Consider the following 17,326-nt stretch of genomic DNA (forward strand, 5'->3'; position numbering starts at 1 on the left):
ATAGATAGATAGAAGATAGAAGATAGATGTCCCCCAAAGTTCTATCGGAGTGATCTCTTCTCGTGTCCATTCTTTTCAGCAGGCCTAATGAATAGTGTAGTCTGTTCATAATAATGTAACTGCCTTTATTATGTTACTAATAAAATATATTTTCAAGCAAAAAAAAAAAAACTGTAGTCTGTTGAGCTTGTTTCGTATCATAGGGGCCCTAGGTTGGGGATAGACTAATTAATAGTGCAAAAAATAAGCGAGGGAGGGTTCAAAGGGGGTAGGTGTGCTTCAGTTAGCGTGCTGAGTCTGAGTCACTCACAGTGTTTGTGAGTCGCCACTCTCACTCACTCAGCTCAGCTCAGCTCAGCAGCAGCTCGCTCATCGCCATCGCCATCGCCATCGCCACCAGCTTCCCCTCGCTCATCGCCATCGCCACCACCTCCCCTCATCGCCATGACTGACCCTGGCCTCCTCCTCTCCCTCCCTTCCCCTAAACCTCGCCTTTCCTTCCCCCCCAACCACCACCTCCTCATGGAGCTCAAACAACGTTTCCTCCTCTCCCTCGGCAAGCTCGCTGACCGTGACACCCAGCAGATCGCCCTCCTCGAGCTCCACCAGATCTTCGACTCCATCTCCCCCGATAGCTTGCCCGTCTGCCTCTCCTGCCTCTACGATTCCGAGGCTCAGCAGAAGAGTTTCGTCAAAAAGGAATGCGTCAGGCTTTTGGGATCCCTCGCAACCCTTCATCGAGATCTGGTCGTCCCTCACCTCCCCAAGATCATTGCCAGCATCGCACGTCGCCTTAGAGACCCCGACACCAGTGTGCGGGACACCTGCGTCGATGCTATGGGCGTCCTCTCCGCCCGCATGCTCTCGTCTCCGGCTGCTGGTGGTCAAGAAAATGAGCCACATGTTGCTGGCGGAGTGACCTTGTCCACATTTTCAAAGCCCTTGTTCGATGCTCTTAGCGAGCAGAATAAGAGTGTTCAAACAGGTGCAGCAATGTGCCTTGCTCGAGTTATCCAGAATGCTAGGAATCCTCCGCTGAATGTCTTGGCCCGGTTGTGTCCTCGAATCTGCAAATTTATGAGCAATCCGAATTTTTTAGCCAGAGCAGCTTTGCTTGCTGTGATTGGAAGCCTGTCGCAGGTCAGTTCCTATCCCTCCGTCCTCTCCTTTGATTTTGGATAATATCCCTGCAGGTCGCGCAGGGGAATATTTTGCTGTTGTGATTTGAGTGGTGTCTTTATTCGAGGGGGATCTGCAGGTTGGAGCCCTTGGCCAGCATCACCTGGCCATGTTAATGCCTTGTGTACATGAAGCCTTGGAGAGCAGTGACTGGGCAACCAGAAAGGGGGCTGCTGAAACACTAAGTCGTATTGCCGCCAATTTTGAGTCTCAATTAGCTTGCTTCAAGTCTACGACTCTTCGTGCGCTGGAATCCTGCCGATTTGACAAGGTTGAACTTTTATGAGATTTGTGAATTTTTTGTTACGTCTGCCCTCATCAATTTTAATCGGGTTTTCATCATAATGAATTGGTATTCTTTCTCACCAGGTGAAACCGGTGAGAGACAGTGTTCACGATGCAATTCAACTGTGGAAGAACCTCCCCGGGGCAGAATCTGATGCTGTTGTGAAATCCGGTAACTCTCTGACCTCTACCGAATGGATTTAAATCACCGTCGTGTCAGCACTATGGACGTGAAGAGCTGCCTTCATTCCTGAAGATGCATTGTTGGATGTCACGCGTGGGTAGAATCGTTCGAAATAAATTTAGTACATTACCTTATGGATATTGGGCGATCTAAAAGCATCTTTTTCCTGTGTCTCAACTGTCACAGATGGCCCTGAATTGGCTGTTTCAATGCAGAGTCTTGAGCTTCAAACGCCAAGCCTAGCTCAAAAGGATAAAAGCTCTGTAACGTCAAAAAATACTGCAAATGAAGATACACCTGGATCAACTGCAGACTCTGGTACTGATCAAATGCTGAAACTTTCATGTGAAAAGCCTTCAGCTATGGCCAAAAAGCGGGCTCCTGTTCTCAATGACAAGAAACTAAATCCTGACTTTTTCCAGAAGCTTGAGACAATGAATGCAGACGGTTGGCAGGTTGAAATTGCTGTGCCTTGTAAGTGTCCCCCATCTATACCCACAGCACGGGAGGTAGACCTTGAACGACTGAAAGATGTCAAACCTGATAATCTTGCCTCACATAATGAAAAATTGACTTCGAAGAGAGGGCAGCTTTCTGAATTTGATGAAGGCCTGGGCGGAAAAATTGGAAGCACTCCACATAATGCAGGCTTACTGAGCGGATCTTTCTCTGCGATTGAAAGAGCAGCATCAGGTATTAACAAAGTGACAACGAGGGGGGAAGACGCCACCCTATGGTTGGACAAGAATTTGACGAAAAAAGATTTAGATGATCAGGCTTGGGAAGGAGTTTGTAACATGACAAGTTCATCAAGCAATGGGACCTTGGGAAGTCAGCCCATGAATGAAAGAGGCGATCAGCATTTCATACACAAGCAGCTCTCTCAGCTTGAGCATCAGCAGTCAAGACTCACACAAATGGTTCAGGTACGTTCCACATTGACCGCCATGTTCTGAATTTTATCAATGGATTTGTCCATCTTAATCTGTGGATTATAGCATACGGCAGGATGCAAGATGAATTTTAGAGCTTGTGTCACGCAAGATGAAGCGGGTAATTTCAGTAATTTCCAACTTTTCTGAACTAGCCTTGAGCAGCTTGTTGCTGCTCAAAAAGGATATGAAGGGGGAAAAAATTCTACCTACTCTTTTTGAGTTGCGAGCCACGTTGGACTATAGTACGGGCACAGGAGCTAAACTACTCTCTCACTATACCGTAGGACTATCTTATTAGAGTTGCATGCATTGTGAGTGGTGCAACTGGAGTCACCCGCCATACATTATTTGTTATGCTGCAAATGCCAAAAAGCTGAGGATTATGGCTGTAGTCAGGAATGGAATGGGGGCAGACTGCTCCTGCTCTACTACAAGGCTGCAATGGGGGCTTTGCTGCAACGCCAGATAGGCGCACAACACAACCTTCAGCTATTGGCAGCCGTGACTTACGATTCATTGACGTTGGAGGGCTAAGCGGTTCAATTGCTGACTATGGATGGAGCAGAGCCAGCCAAGAGCCAACCAAGAATGCCACGCCATCGTTGTGCCGCCATCGTCAACAGGTCGCCAACGAGGAAAGCCCCCATTGGACTAAGATTTGAAGGGCGGTCTGCAGGCATCGACAGCTGTGGCCATCAACCACAAGGCCATCCTTCGCCGCTCACCATCTCTGAGATAAAGGATCGATGGCGCAGCATCGTAAACAGGGCGAACGAACTTCAGAAAGCGATTGAGCTGTCTCAGTCCAAATTGCAAGACATTTCCTTCGGTTGCCCGCCTTCAAATCTGCTCTCCCATCAAGCCCACACCATGAGCCCGTCCGTTCCGCCCGTTTAACTGGCTGTTCCGTCTGTTTACTCGTAGCTTTCTGTCGAGCCTCGCCTGTTGTGTGATCTCCCCGTCCGCTGCCCACTTCGTGATCTCCCCATGCTCTTGCTGCATGCTACTCTCGTCCAGTACCCGGTGCCCGCTGCATTCCTGTCCGAGCTCGTGCGCCGCCCTACGCGACGTCCTCGTCGTCCTACAAACCTTAGCCTAGGTTAGACTAACAGAGGGTTGGGTTAGTTTGGTTAGGTCTAGCTAGTTATTGGGTTGAGTTACTTTGGTTGGGTTTAGGTTCAGTTAGTTGGCTAGGTTAGGTTAGTGTTAACTAGGGTTAAATGTTTTAGTTAGGTTACCTTAGGTCAAGGCCCTAACTGTCTTACCAGTCATAGGTTAGCAGTCCTACTTAGGGACGCCCCCGCTCCCAAAAAAAAAAGTTCCACTTTTCAGCTTCTTTCTAGGGGCCTTTCATAGCGCGTTTGGAGCCATTTTGGCCCTGTTTCGAAGCTTCTTCGACGACCCTTCTTCCGAGCCTCTCCATTGACATTTTCGTGTTTCCACGCACTATCTCAGGTGCTCATTATGCATGGTTTTATTATTCACTTCTCCTTACCTACATTCGAGCTTCTCTCCAAGGCGTCACCATGGCACCGAAGTGTGTCCCTCGTGAAGTGGTTGCATCCATTGGTGGTGTAGAGGTTCGTTCCACTCAGCCCCTCTCTCCTGCATCTCGGGAAGTGCAGGCAGTGCAGACGCAGTTTCTGGATGTCCTTTCCTCTATGCTCTAGGGTGCTTTCCGCCGTCAGATAGGACAGGAGTTCAGCCAGCAGCTTACCATAGCCATGGCTATGTAGGAGACCGCTCTTGTCCAAATGGGACAGCAGATGTAAGCAGATCACATCTGCCATTGCTATGCAGGATAAGGGTAAGCAGCCCACACCCCAGCATGGGGATCATTCAGACAGTTAGGATGTTTTGTCTGCTCCACCCAGGGGTTTTATGGTAGATGCCCGTCGTGCCTATGAGCATCAGTCTTCTGGACCATTGCATGTACCCCAGCTTGGGGATTATCTGGACATAGATGATGCATTTTCTGTGCCACAAAGCACCTTCTTGTAGGATGTCAGGCCATCTTTTGGCTCTCAACGTTCTACATCTATGCAGGCTGAGCCGTCTCTTTTGGGCCGACCCGTTGGTGTGCATTCGGCTAGTGCTCCTTTCATCGCACCAGCGAGTATGCGTGGAGTTGGCTTGGGTTTATATGGCAGCCCACACCCTTGGGAGAGAGGTCGGTCCTCTTCTCAGCCCTTTGGTATGCCATCATTTCGGAGAGATGCATTTGGCAGAGAAGACCCAGCCCGGGATTCATGCACCTATATCGCTCCACCAGTGAGCACATATAGCCAGACGCAGCCAGTGCATCAGATGGCAGCAGCTTCTATGCAGCAGGGGGGGTGGTGGGCAGCAAGCCACTTTTGATGACATATTGGTAGATTCTTTCCGTTCATACAGGGCCCTACCTGAGGCCATCAAACTTGAGATGCCCTTCTCTGATTACGTGAACCTCAAGCGTAATGATGCCCGCACTTTTGGAGGCTACACACATAAGAATTATGCAGCCAAGGATATCAAGGGCAAACTCACAGTGCCTAAGTTTAAAGGGGACACTTGCACTCCCAATGAGTTGGAGGAGTGGCTCACGAAGCTGGAAGACTATTTCGCTTCTACCTTAAGTCTGAGGAGGAGCGCATCATTTTTGCAGGTGTGCATGTGTTGATGGACAGCGGTAGCACCCACAGTTTTGTTAACCGTAAGACCTTACAGAGGGTGGGACTGATTGCTAGTGAGATAGACCATGGGCTGAGAGTAGAAGTGGCCAATGGACAGCATATGGTCAGTAGATCTTGTTGCCAAGATGCAAGGATTAAGTTCTTTGATGACTAGACATTTGCAGGTGATCTCTTGGCACTCGACATGGGCCTAATAGATGTTGTCCTGTGCTGTGATTAGTTGCAATCACTGGGCAAAATCAGCATGGATTTCAATGCCTTAAACTCAGCTTTGTCCACAGGGATGGATCAGTTACATTGCATGGTATTGCAGGTCCTAAATTGCAGGTCATTTCAGCAAGGCAGTTGGTCAGAGAGCTCAAGAGGGGCAGCGCCATATATGCATTAAATGTGTCAGTAACTAAGGAGGGTGGCACTCCCCGTGTTGATGATTGTGATATGCAGAGATTGCTCTCAGAGTTTGCAGATGTGTTTGCTGATTTGCCATCACAGTTGCCTCCGAGAAGAGATGTAGATCATGACATAGTCTTGGAACCTGGCAATAAGCCAATCAATAAGGCCCCATACTGACTCTCTAAGGTAGAATGGGAGGAAGTGGCAACTCAAGTGAGGGACTTACTTCAGAAGAGTTTCATCACTCATAGCACTTCTTCTTTTGCATCCCCTGAGTTGCTGGTGAAGGACGGTTCTTACCGTATGTGCATTGACTATAGAGACTTGAATAAGGTCACCATCAAGAATAGGTTTCTAATCCCCAGGATAGATGACCTGTTGGGATGAACGGGAGGAAGTGGCAACTCAAGTGAGGGACTTACTTCAGAAGAGTCTCGTCACTCATAGCACTTCTCCTTTTGCATCCCCTGTGCTGCTGGTGAAGGACGGTTCTTACCGTATGTGCATTGACTATAGAGACTTGAATAAGGTCACCATCAAGAATAGGTTTCCAATCCCCAGGATAGATGACCTGTTCGGATGAACTCAAGGGTGCTCAGTTTTTCACTAAGATTGATTTGAAGTCCGGCTACCATCAGATTAGCATGAAAGTTGGGATGAGCACAAGACAACCTTTCGCACAGAGAGGGGACTAAATGAGTTCAAGGTGATGCCTTTTGGATTGACCAATGCACCAGCTACCTTTTAGGCACTACTGAACAAGATTTTGCAGCCTCTCCTTTTCAAATATGTGATGGTATTTTTTTGATGACATCCTCATTTACAGCAAGGATAAGCAGGAGCACATCATGGCTGAGTCTGCCCTTCACCTCCGGAGTGCCGACAGAAACTCAGTACGAAGACTTTGTATAAATGGATGCTCAAGTATGTGTGGGTGTGTGGATTTGTATGTGTGAGAGCATATTTTTATACTATGGTCTACACCCACTGTTGGGCGCTGATGACGTTAGTGGGGATGTCATAGTAGCTAGTCCCTGCTATGCATGATGGAGTTTATGGTTTTCAACTTTGTGAGTGACTATCATGAGATTGAAACTGCACTATGTTGTGTTTTTAGAGGATGAGTTTGGGAATGTTCCTGGATTCATCTAGGTATAAGCAGGAGCACATCAGGTATGTCAAGCAAGTGCTGGAAGTTTTGAGGTTGCATCAGCTTTATGCTAAAGCCAGTAAATGCACTTTTATGGCACAAGAGGTTGAGTATCTTGGTCACATCATGAGCAATGATGGCATTCGAGTGGATCTTGCAAAGGTGAAATGCATTGAGAATTGGCCGCAGCCACGCAACCCTACTCAGTTGAGGGGATTTATAGGTCTTGCTTCCTTCTACTGGCGTTTTATTCGCAAGTTTGCCAAGAGGGCAGCCCTCTGACAGACCTTTTGAAGAAGGATGCATTTATGTGGTCTACAGATGCACAGTGCAGCTTTGAAGACCTGAAATTTGCCCTCACTCATGCTCTTGTGTTGGTATGCCCTGATTTTTCACGTACTTTCATTGTGGAGGCAGATGCCAGTGGCAAAGGCTTAGTTAGGGGCTGTGGTAAGGCAGGAACACGGGGTAATTGCTTTTGAAAGCAGGAAATTGGATGTCAAGGAACTGGATTATCATGTGTATGATTAGGAGATGTTGGCTATCCTCCATGCTTTCGAAAAATGACACCACTACCTGTACGGTAGCAAAATCAAGTTTAAGACAGATCATAGGACACTCTGGTATTTCCTTAAGCAGCCCAACTTGTCAATGAAGCAGAAGAGGTGGCTGGCTAAGGTTCTGTCTTATGATTTCGACAGTGAGTACAGGAAAGGGAAAGAAAACGTGGTTGTAGATGCCTTATCCCGTATGTGGGCTTGCAGTTTGTCTGCCATTTCTACCATCTACCAGGAGTGGATTCATGGTATTCAGGAAGAATACACGTAGGATTCTAAGGCAGCTTCCATATTTGTGGAGTTACAGAGGCCATCGAGCCAAGGGCATGCTGAATTTAAGCTGCATAATGGGCTGTTGTGGTGCAAGGACAGAATTTATTTGGTGCCAGATTCAAAGTATCGACTGCTGGTCTTACAGGAAATGCACTCATGTCCTATGGCAGGACATGCGTGAAAAGGTCAAACAGAGCTTTATCTGGGATGGCTTGTGGCGGGATGTAGTTAAATTTGTCAGTGAATGTTTGCCCTGCCGTTGTTGACAATCTCCCGAGGGAAGCCATGATGCTTAAGAACATGCTCGATGAATTGCCAAGCAACCTGTGATGCTGAATAACGGGTCTTGTGGGTATGAAATGGGCCTGCTTTGTCATTCTATCAACCACCACGAAAATGCTATCCCATCCCCGCTCTGTGGAACGCAACCATGTGATGAAATCCATAGCAATGTGAGTCCATTTGCCTTTTGGAATAGGTAATGGCTGCAAGAGACCCGCAGGTAACCGGCTGTCCACTTTATTCTGCTAGAGATGCAAAATTTATTGGTCACTTTTAGCAGGAGTTATTTACAGCAGTGGGTACTTCTCTTACTCCTAGCACTACTTACCACCCTCAGACAGATAGACAGTCAGAAAGGGTAAACAAATGGTTGGAGGAGTATTTGAGGCATTTTTGTCATGACACACAGAAGTCTTGGGATAAGTGGTTGGCACTTGCTGAATTTTGTTACAACAGCACAAAGCACATCTCTATTGGCATGAGCCCATTTGAGGCTATGTATGGATGCACAGTGGGTATGCCATCTCTAGTTGCAGACATGGTTGTGAAAAATCAGCAAGCAAGAAATGGCTTGGAGAGTATGGATGCCCTTTTGCAATTGGCTAAAAAGAATATGTAGGATGCCCAAGCCAAGTAGAAGTATGCATATGAACACAGGAGGAATCTGTCTTTTGAAGTAGGGGATTATGTGCACTTATGCCTCCATAAGAACTGTTATTCCTCGCTGAAAGGTAACACCAACACGAAGCTTGCTCATAGGTATTACGGTCCCTACTGGATCATCCGCAAAGTTGGCGAGGTGGCGTATGAGTTGGAGCTACCCAGGATCTCCAGGATTCATAATGTTTTCCATGTATCCTTGCTGAAGCCACATGTCGGACAGCATGCCAAGTCCTTCTTGAGCTACCACCTATGGATGAGGAGGTCCACATACTTTATGTTCCGGAGCGCATCATGGGTTTCAGGGATCACGTACTCCGAAACAAAGTCTACACCGAGTATCTTATCAAGTGGCAGGGACTCCCTGCGGATGAGAACTCATGGATTCATAATGTTTTCCATGTATCCTTGCTGAAGCCACATGTCGGACAGCATGCCAAGTCCTTCCTGAGCTACCACCTATGGATGAGGAGGTCCACATACTTTATGTTCCGGAGCACATCATGGGTTTCAGGGATCACGTACTCCGAAACAAAGTCTACACCGAGTATCTTATCAAGTGGCAGGGACTCCTTGCGGATGAGAACTCATGGCAGCCAGAGAGCATTGTCTAGAACAACCCCTATCTCCTACCGGGCTGACTATTATTTGCTGTTGATTGCACCTATTTAACAGCCTGCATATGAAATTTTGAGGGCAAAATTCTATGGGAAGGGATGGCTGTAATGAAGGGGAAAAAGAGGCCAAGTTAGAGGCCCTTTAGGTGGAAAATGTGGAGGGACTATATAAGTCTCCATCCATCCCCTACTATGTACTTTTTGATGTGACATCTAATCCTATCTACTCTCCCTTCCTCCTTGCCTACGCTCACTCAATCTCTCTCTCTCTCTCTCTCTCTTCCCTACTCCCTCTCATTCTATCCCCTCTTCCTACCACATTCTCTCTCTCCTACCCTTTTCCTCCCTTCTTCCCCTATCTCTCTCTCCCCTTCTGCTAGTCTATCCCCCTTTCTCTAAATCTGCCCCTACCCCCTTTTCTACACCAACATTGGATGCTTCTGCTGCCAGGACGGTGGGTGGATGCACATGACTTGCCCTTCTGCTGAAGCTGAAAGCAGCTCAAGAACGTCGATGACATTGAGGTGCTTGCACCAGAGCAAATTTGCTTCATAGGTTTAAGGAGGTACTAGAAATCAATGACTCTTGTACACATGTCAGGTTCATTAGAGCTCCCACAAGGCACCATGTGAGTTTTTCTAAGATAATCCTCACCTCCTAACAGCATATAAGCGGGCTTTCCATCTTCCCTAATCTGCCTATGAAATCTCTGGCAGTGCTTGTTTCACATATGGCTTAAGCAGTGGCACGTGGAACATTGGATGCATTGTCCACTTCTTGGGGAACTAAAGCATCATGGCTAATCATTGATACTTGGATGATGGCAAAATGCCAAAAGTGTGGTGTGACAGCTTCAGACACTTCTTCCCAATCTGCTGGAGTCTCTTCTTGATGATCTTGAGGTAGATCCATTGACCTTGTACTCCATATCGGAGCGATACTTGCTGGTCTTGTTTGATTAGCCCTATCAGCTTTGGCTATCTTCTCCTCTCCAACTCCAGAATCTGCTCATAGCTCTCAGAAATCCGATCCCCTTCATCCAAAGTCTTGGTAAGGAGGGACTTGAGCTTCTTGCCAAAGGTTTGTATAGGGAGTCCTATCCACACAAGATAAGTGGTGTTTTTTAGGATCCTTGTACTAAAGGTATTGCTCCCATGTAGATTTTGTATCATTGACATAACACTTTCGTATGTTGAAGGCAAACTGATGAAAAATATTTGTTTGGCCTATCTGGTTGTGGATAAAAGCCACTAAAGAAAGTTAACTTTGTACCAAATTTGTTGAACAGAGCCCTCTAAAAACCACTAGTGAGCAAGTCTTGGCCTAATTCTATAACCCTGGCGATACTGCACATCAGATACCAATATAACAAATAGCCATGTCTTTTTGTCGATGGCACTCTTGCATGAAATCAACATGACAAACTTGCTAGATCCATCCACTATGGTTAGACATATCATGTTTTTGGTCCCAATGGCTGGTGGCTACTCCTCGATGAAGTTTATGCTAATCTGCTCAAATGCCATAAGGCTTGCCGGAACTGAGAGAGCTTGCAAAGTTTGCCTTGACTTTGGTAGGGTCTGACCTGTTGGATTTGAGATCGGATGGAGTAAGGTAGTGAACCTCCTCCAGAATGAGACTGGACGTCTTTGCATAGAACTTGTCTGAGATGATGCTCATGCTAAGCGGGATCTTTGGAGAAGATTAGGATGTCGTCAAGAAACACGGACACATTTAATGATGGGTTCTTGAAACCTGCTCCCTCATTCTGCTGAATGTGGCTGGCAGGCCAGTGAATCTGAAGGGCATCACCACAAATTCAAACTGGGGCTTTGTTATGTGGAATGCTGACTACTGAACAATGACTTAATGGATCCAGATCTGACAGTATACCTACTCTTCAGATCTAGCTTAGAAAACATCTATGCTCCATTAAGGCATTCCAAAATAAAATCAATCTTAGGCATAGGCAGCTGAAATTTAATTGTGAGTTTGTTGAATGTGCAGTAATCCACACATCCAGGCTGTGGTGTCCCTTTGTATTGAATATGGAGAATTATGGGGCTTGATGAACCTTGCTTTGAGAAACTCCTCCAACCGTGCATCTTAACTCCTATATGGTCTTGTTGAGCTAGTATGGATGCTTCTTGGTTGGCAAGACTCTGGAAAAAAGTTTCATCCTGCTGTGGTAGTAGCACAAAAAGAAGGCAAAAAATGTTAGAAATGACCCAACAAAGGGTACGCACAGCGGAAGACTTATAGCAATGCCCAGGACCTCACACAGTGTGGTGTGGGTTGTGGAATCACAAACTTCTTAACTTATGTGCATAAAATAGGTGTGCAGACTCATCAATAGACAATGAACCAGCCAGATAGAGAAACCACCAAAATAATATATTTCCATCCAAAACTATGTACACAATACAAAAGAGATAGATCTAGAGTCCCACCAATGGTGTGGTCCTCTGATCTAACCACAAGGTCCTTCTCCTATCTGTTGGCTATCTCTAGACTCGAGCCCGCATGCTCCACCTCGAGCGTCTATAGGCTTTCCGTCCAGTGTGTTCTTCTCCACCTTACTGCCTGTGAATCAGCCTAGGTGGGCAGCCCCTGCCAAGCTTTGTCTGCAGCACACAGGTCCCCTTGGTCCTCCTGAATGTAGGCCCCAAGATAAATGTTCCACTGCTCCAACCTGCTTGTGAATGGCTGCTCCAAAAGATGATGATCTCAGCACCTTGCTGCCCTAGAAGACAGCCAAGGTCCAGCCCCTTCCTGGCTAAGTCTGCAGCCCTTCAAGCACCCTCTTACCTCCTGGATATAGGTCAAGAGGGTGGCTTCCTGCTGCTTCTTTCTGCCTCCTGGATTGCTGGCTTCTGGATATTGAATGAGGGCTGGAGGCCCTCCTTTTATAGGCCCAGGGGCCTGTCATAAAGACCGACCAGCCAGCTTCATACTGGCCGACCAGTCTGCTGCTGGTCCAGCCCTTTAAGGGCTCACAAAACTAGGGCCCTTTGGCCCACACTTCTAGGGCCTTTAGGCCCTCCAATCTAGGCAAGGGCCCAGCCTATATAAGGCATGCCACTGCCCACTGGCAGCCCCATTTGCTGCTCCGTCTGGCCCCAGCCATGTCAGCGGCTGTCACCTTGCTCTCTTGACCCGCCTGTACCGCGCCTTTGCTCCAGCCTTTTGGTCATCTGCATCTGCTCCGTACCTTGCTTCCAGCCCTCCGTATTGGCCCGTACAGTTGTGCTGTCCGCCTGCACGTCTGCTGCAGATACTCGCAGCCCAAAGACCTCGCTCCAGGCTCTCCAAGATGCTCTTGAGCAGTGCTGCCCACATGACAGCCTTGCTGCTGTCCATGTGGCAGCCATCTCTTTCACTCTTGGCTGTGAGGTGCTGCCCATGTGGCAAACCCCTCTCTTTCACTCCTCTGGGCATCTTTTGCCCTAGGTCTCCCTCCCCCACGCTCTCCTCATATGGGGGCTTACAAATGGGGAGGTGACCTTTCCAACACCCCCTCTCACCGACGCATCTCCTGGCACCACCTCCTTCAGTCACGTTCCTGCATTCGAACTCGAGCAACCCAGCCTCCACGATCTTCCAGTTGTCCCTCCCATAATGAGTGAACAACCTGGAGTCTTCCAGGCACCATGCTCCGAGGGTCTGCTTCAACCCGTCCTTCCTTTGGCAAGGTCTGCAACAAAAGTACATCTCCAAATAACCCGAACCGCGAACTTTAAACGCACCTGACTGAACCTGAGTCACCCTCCTTCTCACAAGGGCACAATCCTCCAGTCGTGGAAGTCGATTCCCAAGAGCTTCTGAATCAGGGTCGTCCTTCAGCAAGGTCCCTGCCTTCAAGCTCCCACACCTGTGAGCCTCCTACTTGGGGTTTGATACCATGTTAGAAATGACCCAACAGAGGGTACGCACAGCGGAAGACTTATAGTAATGCCCAGGAGCTCACACAGTGTGTTGTGGGTTGTGGAATCACAAACTTCTTAACTTATGTGCATAAAATAGGTGTGCAGACTCATCAATAGACAATGAACCAGCCAGATAGAGAAACCACCAATATAATATATTTCCGTCCAAAACTATGGACACAATACAAAAGAGATAGATCCAGAGTCCCACCAATGGTGTGGGCCTCTGATCTAACCACAAGGTCCTTCTCCTATCTGTTGGCTATCTCTAGACTTGAGCCCGCATGCTCCACCTCGAGCGTCTGTAGACTTTCCGTCCAGTGTGTTCTTCTCCACCTTATTGCCTGTGAATCAGCCTAGGTGGGCAGCCCTTGCGAAGCTTTGTCTGCAGCACACAGGTCCCCTTGGTCCTCCTAAATGTAGGCCCCAAGATAAATGTTCCACTGCTCCAACCTGCTTGTGAATGGCTGCTCCAGAAGATGATGATCTCAGCACCTTGCTGCCCTAGAAGACAGCCAAGGTCCAGCCCCTTCCTGGCTAAGTCTGCAGCCCTTCAAGCACCCTCTCACCTCCTGGATATAGGTCCAGAGGGTGGCTTCCTGCTGCTCCTTTCTGCCTCCTGGATTGCTGGCTTCTGGATATTGAATGAGGGCTGGAGGCCCTCCTTTTATAGGCCCAGGGGCCTGTCATAAAAACCGACCAGCCAGTTTCATACTGGCCGACCAGTCTGCTGCTGGTCCAGCCCTTTAAGGGCTCACAAAACTAGGGCCCTTTGGCCCACACTTCTAGGGCCTTTAGGCCCTCCAATCTAGGCAAGGGCCCAGCCTATATAAGGCATTCCATTGCCCACTGGCAGCCCCATTTGCTGCTCCATCTGGCCCCAGCCATGTCAGCGCCTGTTCACCCTGCTCTCCTGACCCGCCTGTACCGTGGTCATCTGCATCTGCTCCGTACCTTGCTTCCAGCCCTCCGTACTGGCCCGTACAGTTGTGCCGTCCGCCTGCACGTCTGCTGCAGATACTCGCAGCCCAAAGACCTCGCTCCAGGCTCTCCAGGATGCTCTTGAGCAGTGCTGCCCACATGACAGCCTTGCTGCTGTACATGTGGCAGCCATCTCTTTCACTCATGGCTGTGAGGTGCTGCCCATGTGGCAGCCCCCTCTCTTTCACTCCTCTGGGCATCTTCTGCCCTAGGTCTCCCTCCCCCACGCTCTCCTCATATGGGGGCTTACAGATGGGGAAGTGACCTTTCCAACAAAAAATAACTCCTGGAACTCATGTAACAAGGTTTCCTAGTGGGGGTTGTCATGCCTATTTGTTGATGTAAAACTCTCCTCACAATCCTCTTAGAGGGCCATTCCATGTGGCAGGGAAAAATAAATTAAGTCACATGGGGATGGCTGAAATTAACAGTCTGGGATATACATTCTGAAGCCATGTGATAAATCTGGGCACGATCCCTTGAACGGCGAGGTCTAGTCCCCTCTTAGCAAATTATGGTAAATCAGTGGTGTTATCAGTAGGGTGAAAACTAGCTAAGGACTAATCCATTGAGGATTAGAGTGAAGAGTACCCTGTTTATCCAAGAGGCTCTGAAGCTTGAGAGTGGTACCACCGTCCAACCACTCTGAAAATCTTGCTGCGACACTAGTCACCCTGTCTAATCCAAAACGTCTGTTGCCTTTTTAAAGCCATATGCTCAACACTAGTCACCCTTGCTAATCAAAAGTCTGTTGTGTTTTTAAAGCCATATGCTCTGTCTCGAACAAATTGCCCTTCAGGTGACCAATTGTGCAGACAGGAAAGGAAATCCAACATGAAACAATTCAAAATGGGGCAGCATGTTTTGAAATGTTTCATTGTTACCAACATTCTGTCCTTATGGATTATGTCTAACTAAAGCACTACAATAAACGCATAGTAACTATTGGTACAAAGTATCAAATTCAATATATGAATACTCTAAATGTATCTACTCTTTGAATTCAATTTGACTGTATAACTGCACTTTCCAGAAGAAAACCTCTGTCAAAGGTAGCTATTTCAACAACGACGAATTGCCTAGAATAGATTTTGTGAAACTTATGCTTTTCATTTCACAAAGACTTTTAACAGCTGTTTGTGCTACGCTTGCAGCGTACTTGTGCATTATGCATGGAAGAATCTGTATATAAAATATAGTATCAGATATGGAAACTTCTAAGAGTCTTCTCTAATGATTAATTTTACAGGATTTTATGGCTAATTCTCAAGAAACTACGCTTGTGTTACAAGCAAGAGTGAGACAATTGGAAACAATGGTGGAGAATATGGCACGAGGTCTGGACTTTCCAGTAGGGAGGAGAATTAATGGGCTTCCTAGGGACTATAACAGCAACATTAGGCCTTCTGCCAAGTATTTTGTAGGGCATGATTACATGAATCCTAAGGTTGGCAAAGGCTTTGATAGTCGTCATCCATTTGCTGACAGGGAGCCTTCATCTGAAGGTATGGCTTCAGGGATCAGAGGTATCCGGACCTACAGATCTAGTGAACTTGCTTCTGAAGAATGGGATGGCTACGCTTGTGTCAATTCTAGAGGGGCAGCAGGAACATACCTTGTGGATGGTCATGTTGGACCACAACGAAGTAACATCCTGGGATCCAATGATCTAACAAGTGTCAGTAAGGAAGACTTGGGAACTAAACAAATAGGAACGAGGAGAGTTTGGGATAGAGTGCCTGGTCCAATCAGACTTGGGGAAGGTCCTTCTGCCAGAAGTGTCTGGCAGGCTTCAAAAGATGAGGCCACTCTTGCAGCAATACGAGTAGCTGGTGACGATGCAGGGGCTGCAGAGACTGAGGTTTTTTCATCCGGAGCTTCTAGACTAGTCACTCCAGAACCTGGTTCTCAGACCTTATCATACAAGAACAGTGGGCAGGATAAGGGCCGGTATTGGAGTTTGTGGGGTTCTGTCATGGAATCTGTTCGTGGTGGAGACATGGAGTCAGCTTATGCCGAATTACTTTGCAGTGACGATGAACTGATGCTTGTAAGACTGATGAGAAGAACAGGACCAGTTCTGGAACAACTTTCCGCCAGCACAGCAAGTGAAATGCTACACACTGTAGGGCAGCTTCTTCAACAACAGAATTATTTTGACATCAGCATTGTGTGGATCCAACAGGTCAAAGCCGTTCTCTGAAGTATAGAAAACCTTGAAGCCTATTTGATTATGTAAACCTGATCACCTGCCAAATGTCTGAATGTTTTGTGATGAAGGATCAAGTCACTTTGTGCCTTGTTCTTAATCAAAAATATTGACAGATCGTTAATATTTCAAAGAGTTTCGTGAAATTTGTGAAGACAGCTTGAACTGATCTGGAATCTGTACTGCAGGTGGCAGATATGGTGGTAAATAATGGAGGTGACTGTCTAGCTCTCTCTTTGGATGAAAAGAAAGAGCTGCTTCTGTGTTTGCAAGATGCTGCTGGCATGGATTTGCCAGAGGGCTGGTTGAGAAATAGAGTTGATGAGCTAATACAACAACTTGCCAATGCTTGGTCCATCAAGGGTACTCAGGTTGGAACTGATTTGCGCTCTTTCTGAGAACTTTTATAATGTTAACATGGTGCTTTCAACTAGCTCATGGAGGTGCTGAGAAATCTTCTGTGCAATGAGTTGGTGATTTGATTTATCTTTCATTATAAAGAGTACAAAGTAGTTACAGAGGGAATTTAGTCAACGACAATCTTACTGTTCCAGCTTCTAAAATGCTTCACTTGAAACCATACCACCTACATGGTGTGCTGAATGGACAAACCATTACAGCTGTTTCTCTCGCATCGACAGCTGCAAGCTTTACTCAGCTTGTGTAGTAAACTAAGATTTTTGTAGGTTATCGATATCAGAAATAGCCAAATGGTCCTGTTAGTAGGCAGACAATGGCTTTTTTTATAATCTTCACTTCCTTCCTAGATCTGATCAATCTATTTTCAAGCATCTTAGAGTCCTGCAATTATGGCACTTCTTTGATGTTTTCCTTTTCCTGATACATTTATGAAACTTGGGAATAGCATGATAGACAAATGGCTTGATGCAATTCCATCATCCTGCCATTTTGCAATTGCTTTAAGGGGCCCCTTCATGGTAGCTTAGTGGTTTGTAAACGTGTAGATTGGATGAGTAAGAGCAAGAAGTGATGGACACGAATTAGTCATCTTGATAAGGTAGT

General features: G+C 47.1%; 1 protein-coding gene across 1 annotated transcript; it reads left to right on the forward strand.

Moving 5' to 3' along the window:
• The first annotated feature begins 359 nt into the window (after positions 1-359).
• On the forward strand, positions 360-17,045 carry LOC147904022 (microtubule-associated protein TORTIFOLIA1-like). Its single transcript, XM_087369998.1, has 6 exons — positions 360-1,140; positions 1,259-1,450; positions 1,549-1,636; positions 1,835-2,574; positions 15,344-16,279; positions 16,492-17,045. Exons 1-6 carry the CDS (start codon positions 445-447, stop codon positions 16,699-16,701), a joined length of 2,862 nt encoding a protein of 953 aa, XP_087226124.1. The 5' UTR covers positions 360-444; the 3' UTR covers positions 16,702-17,045.
• The last annotated feature ends 281 nt before the right edge of the window (positions 17,046-17,326 follow it).

The sequence above is a fragment of the Dipteris shenzhenensis genome, chromosome 3, assembly GCF_047967505.1.
Source record: "Dipteris shenzhenensis isolate YYH24624 ecotype China chromosome 3, Dip_SZ_1.0, whole genome shotgun sequence".
NCBI lineage: Eukaryota > Viridiplantae > Streptophyta > Polypodiopsida > Gleicheniales > Dipteridaceae > Dipteris > Dipteris shenzhenensis.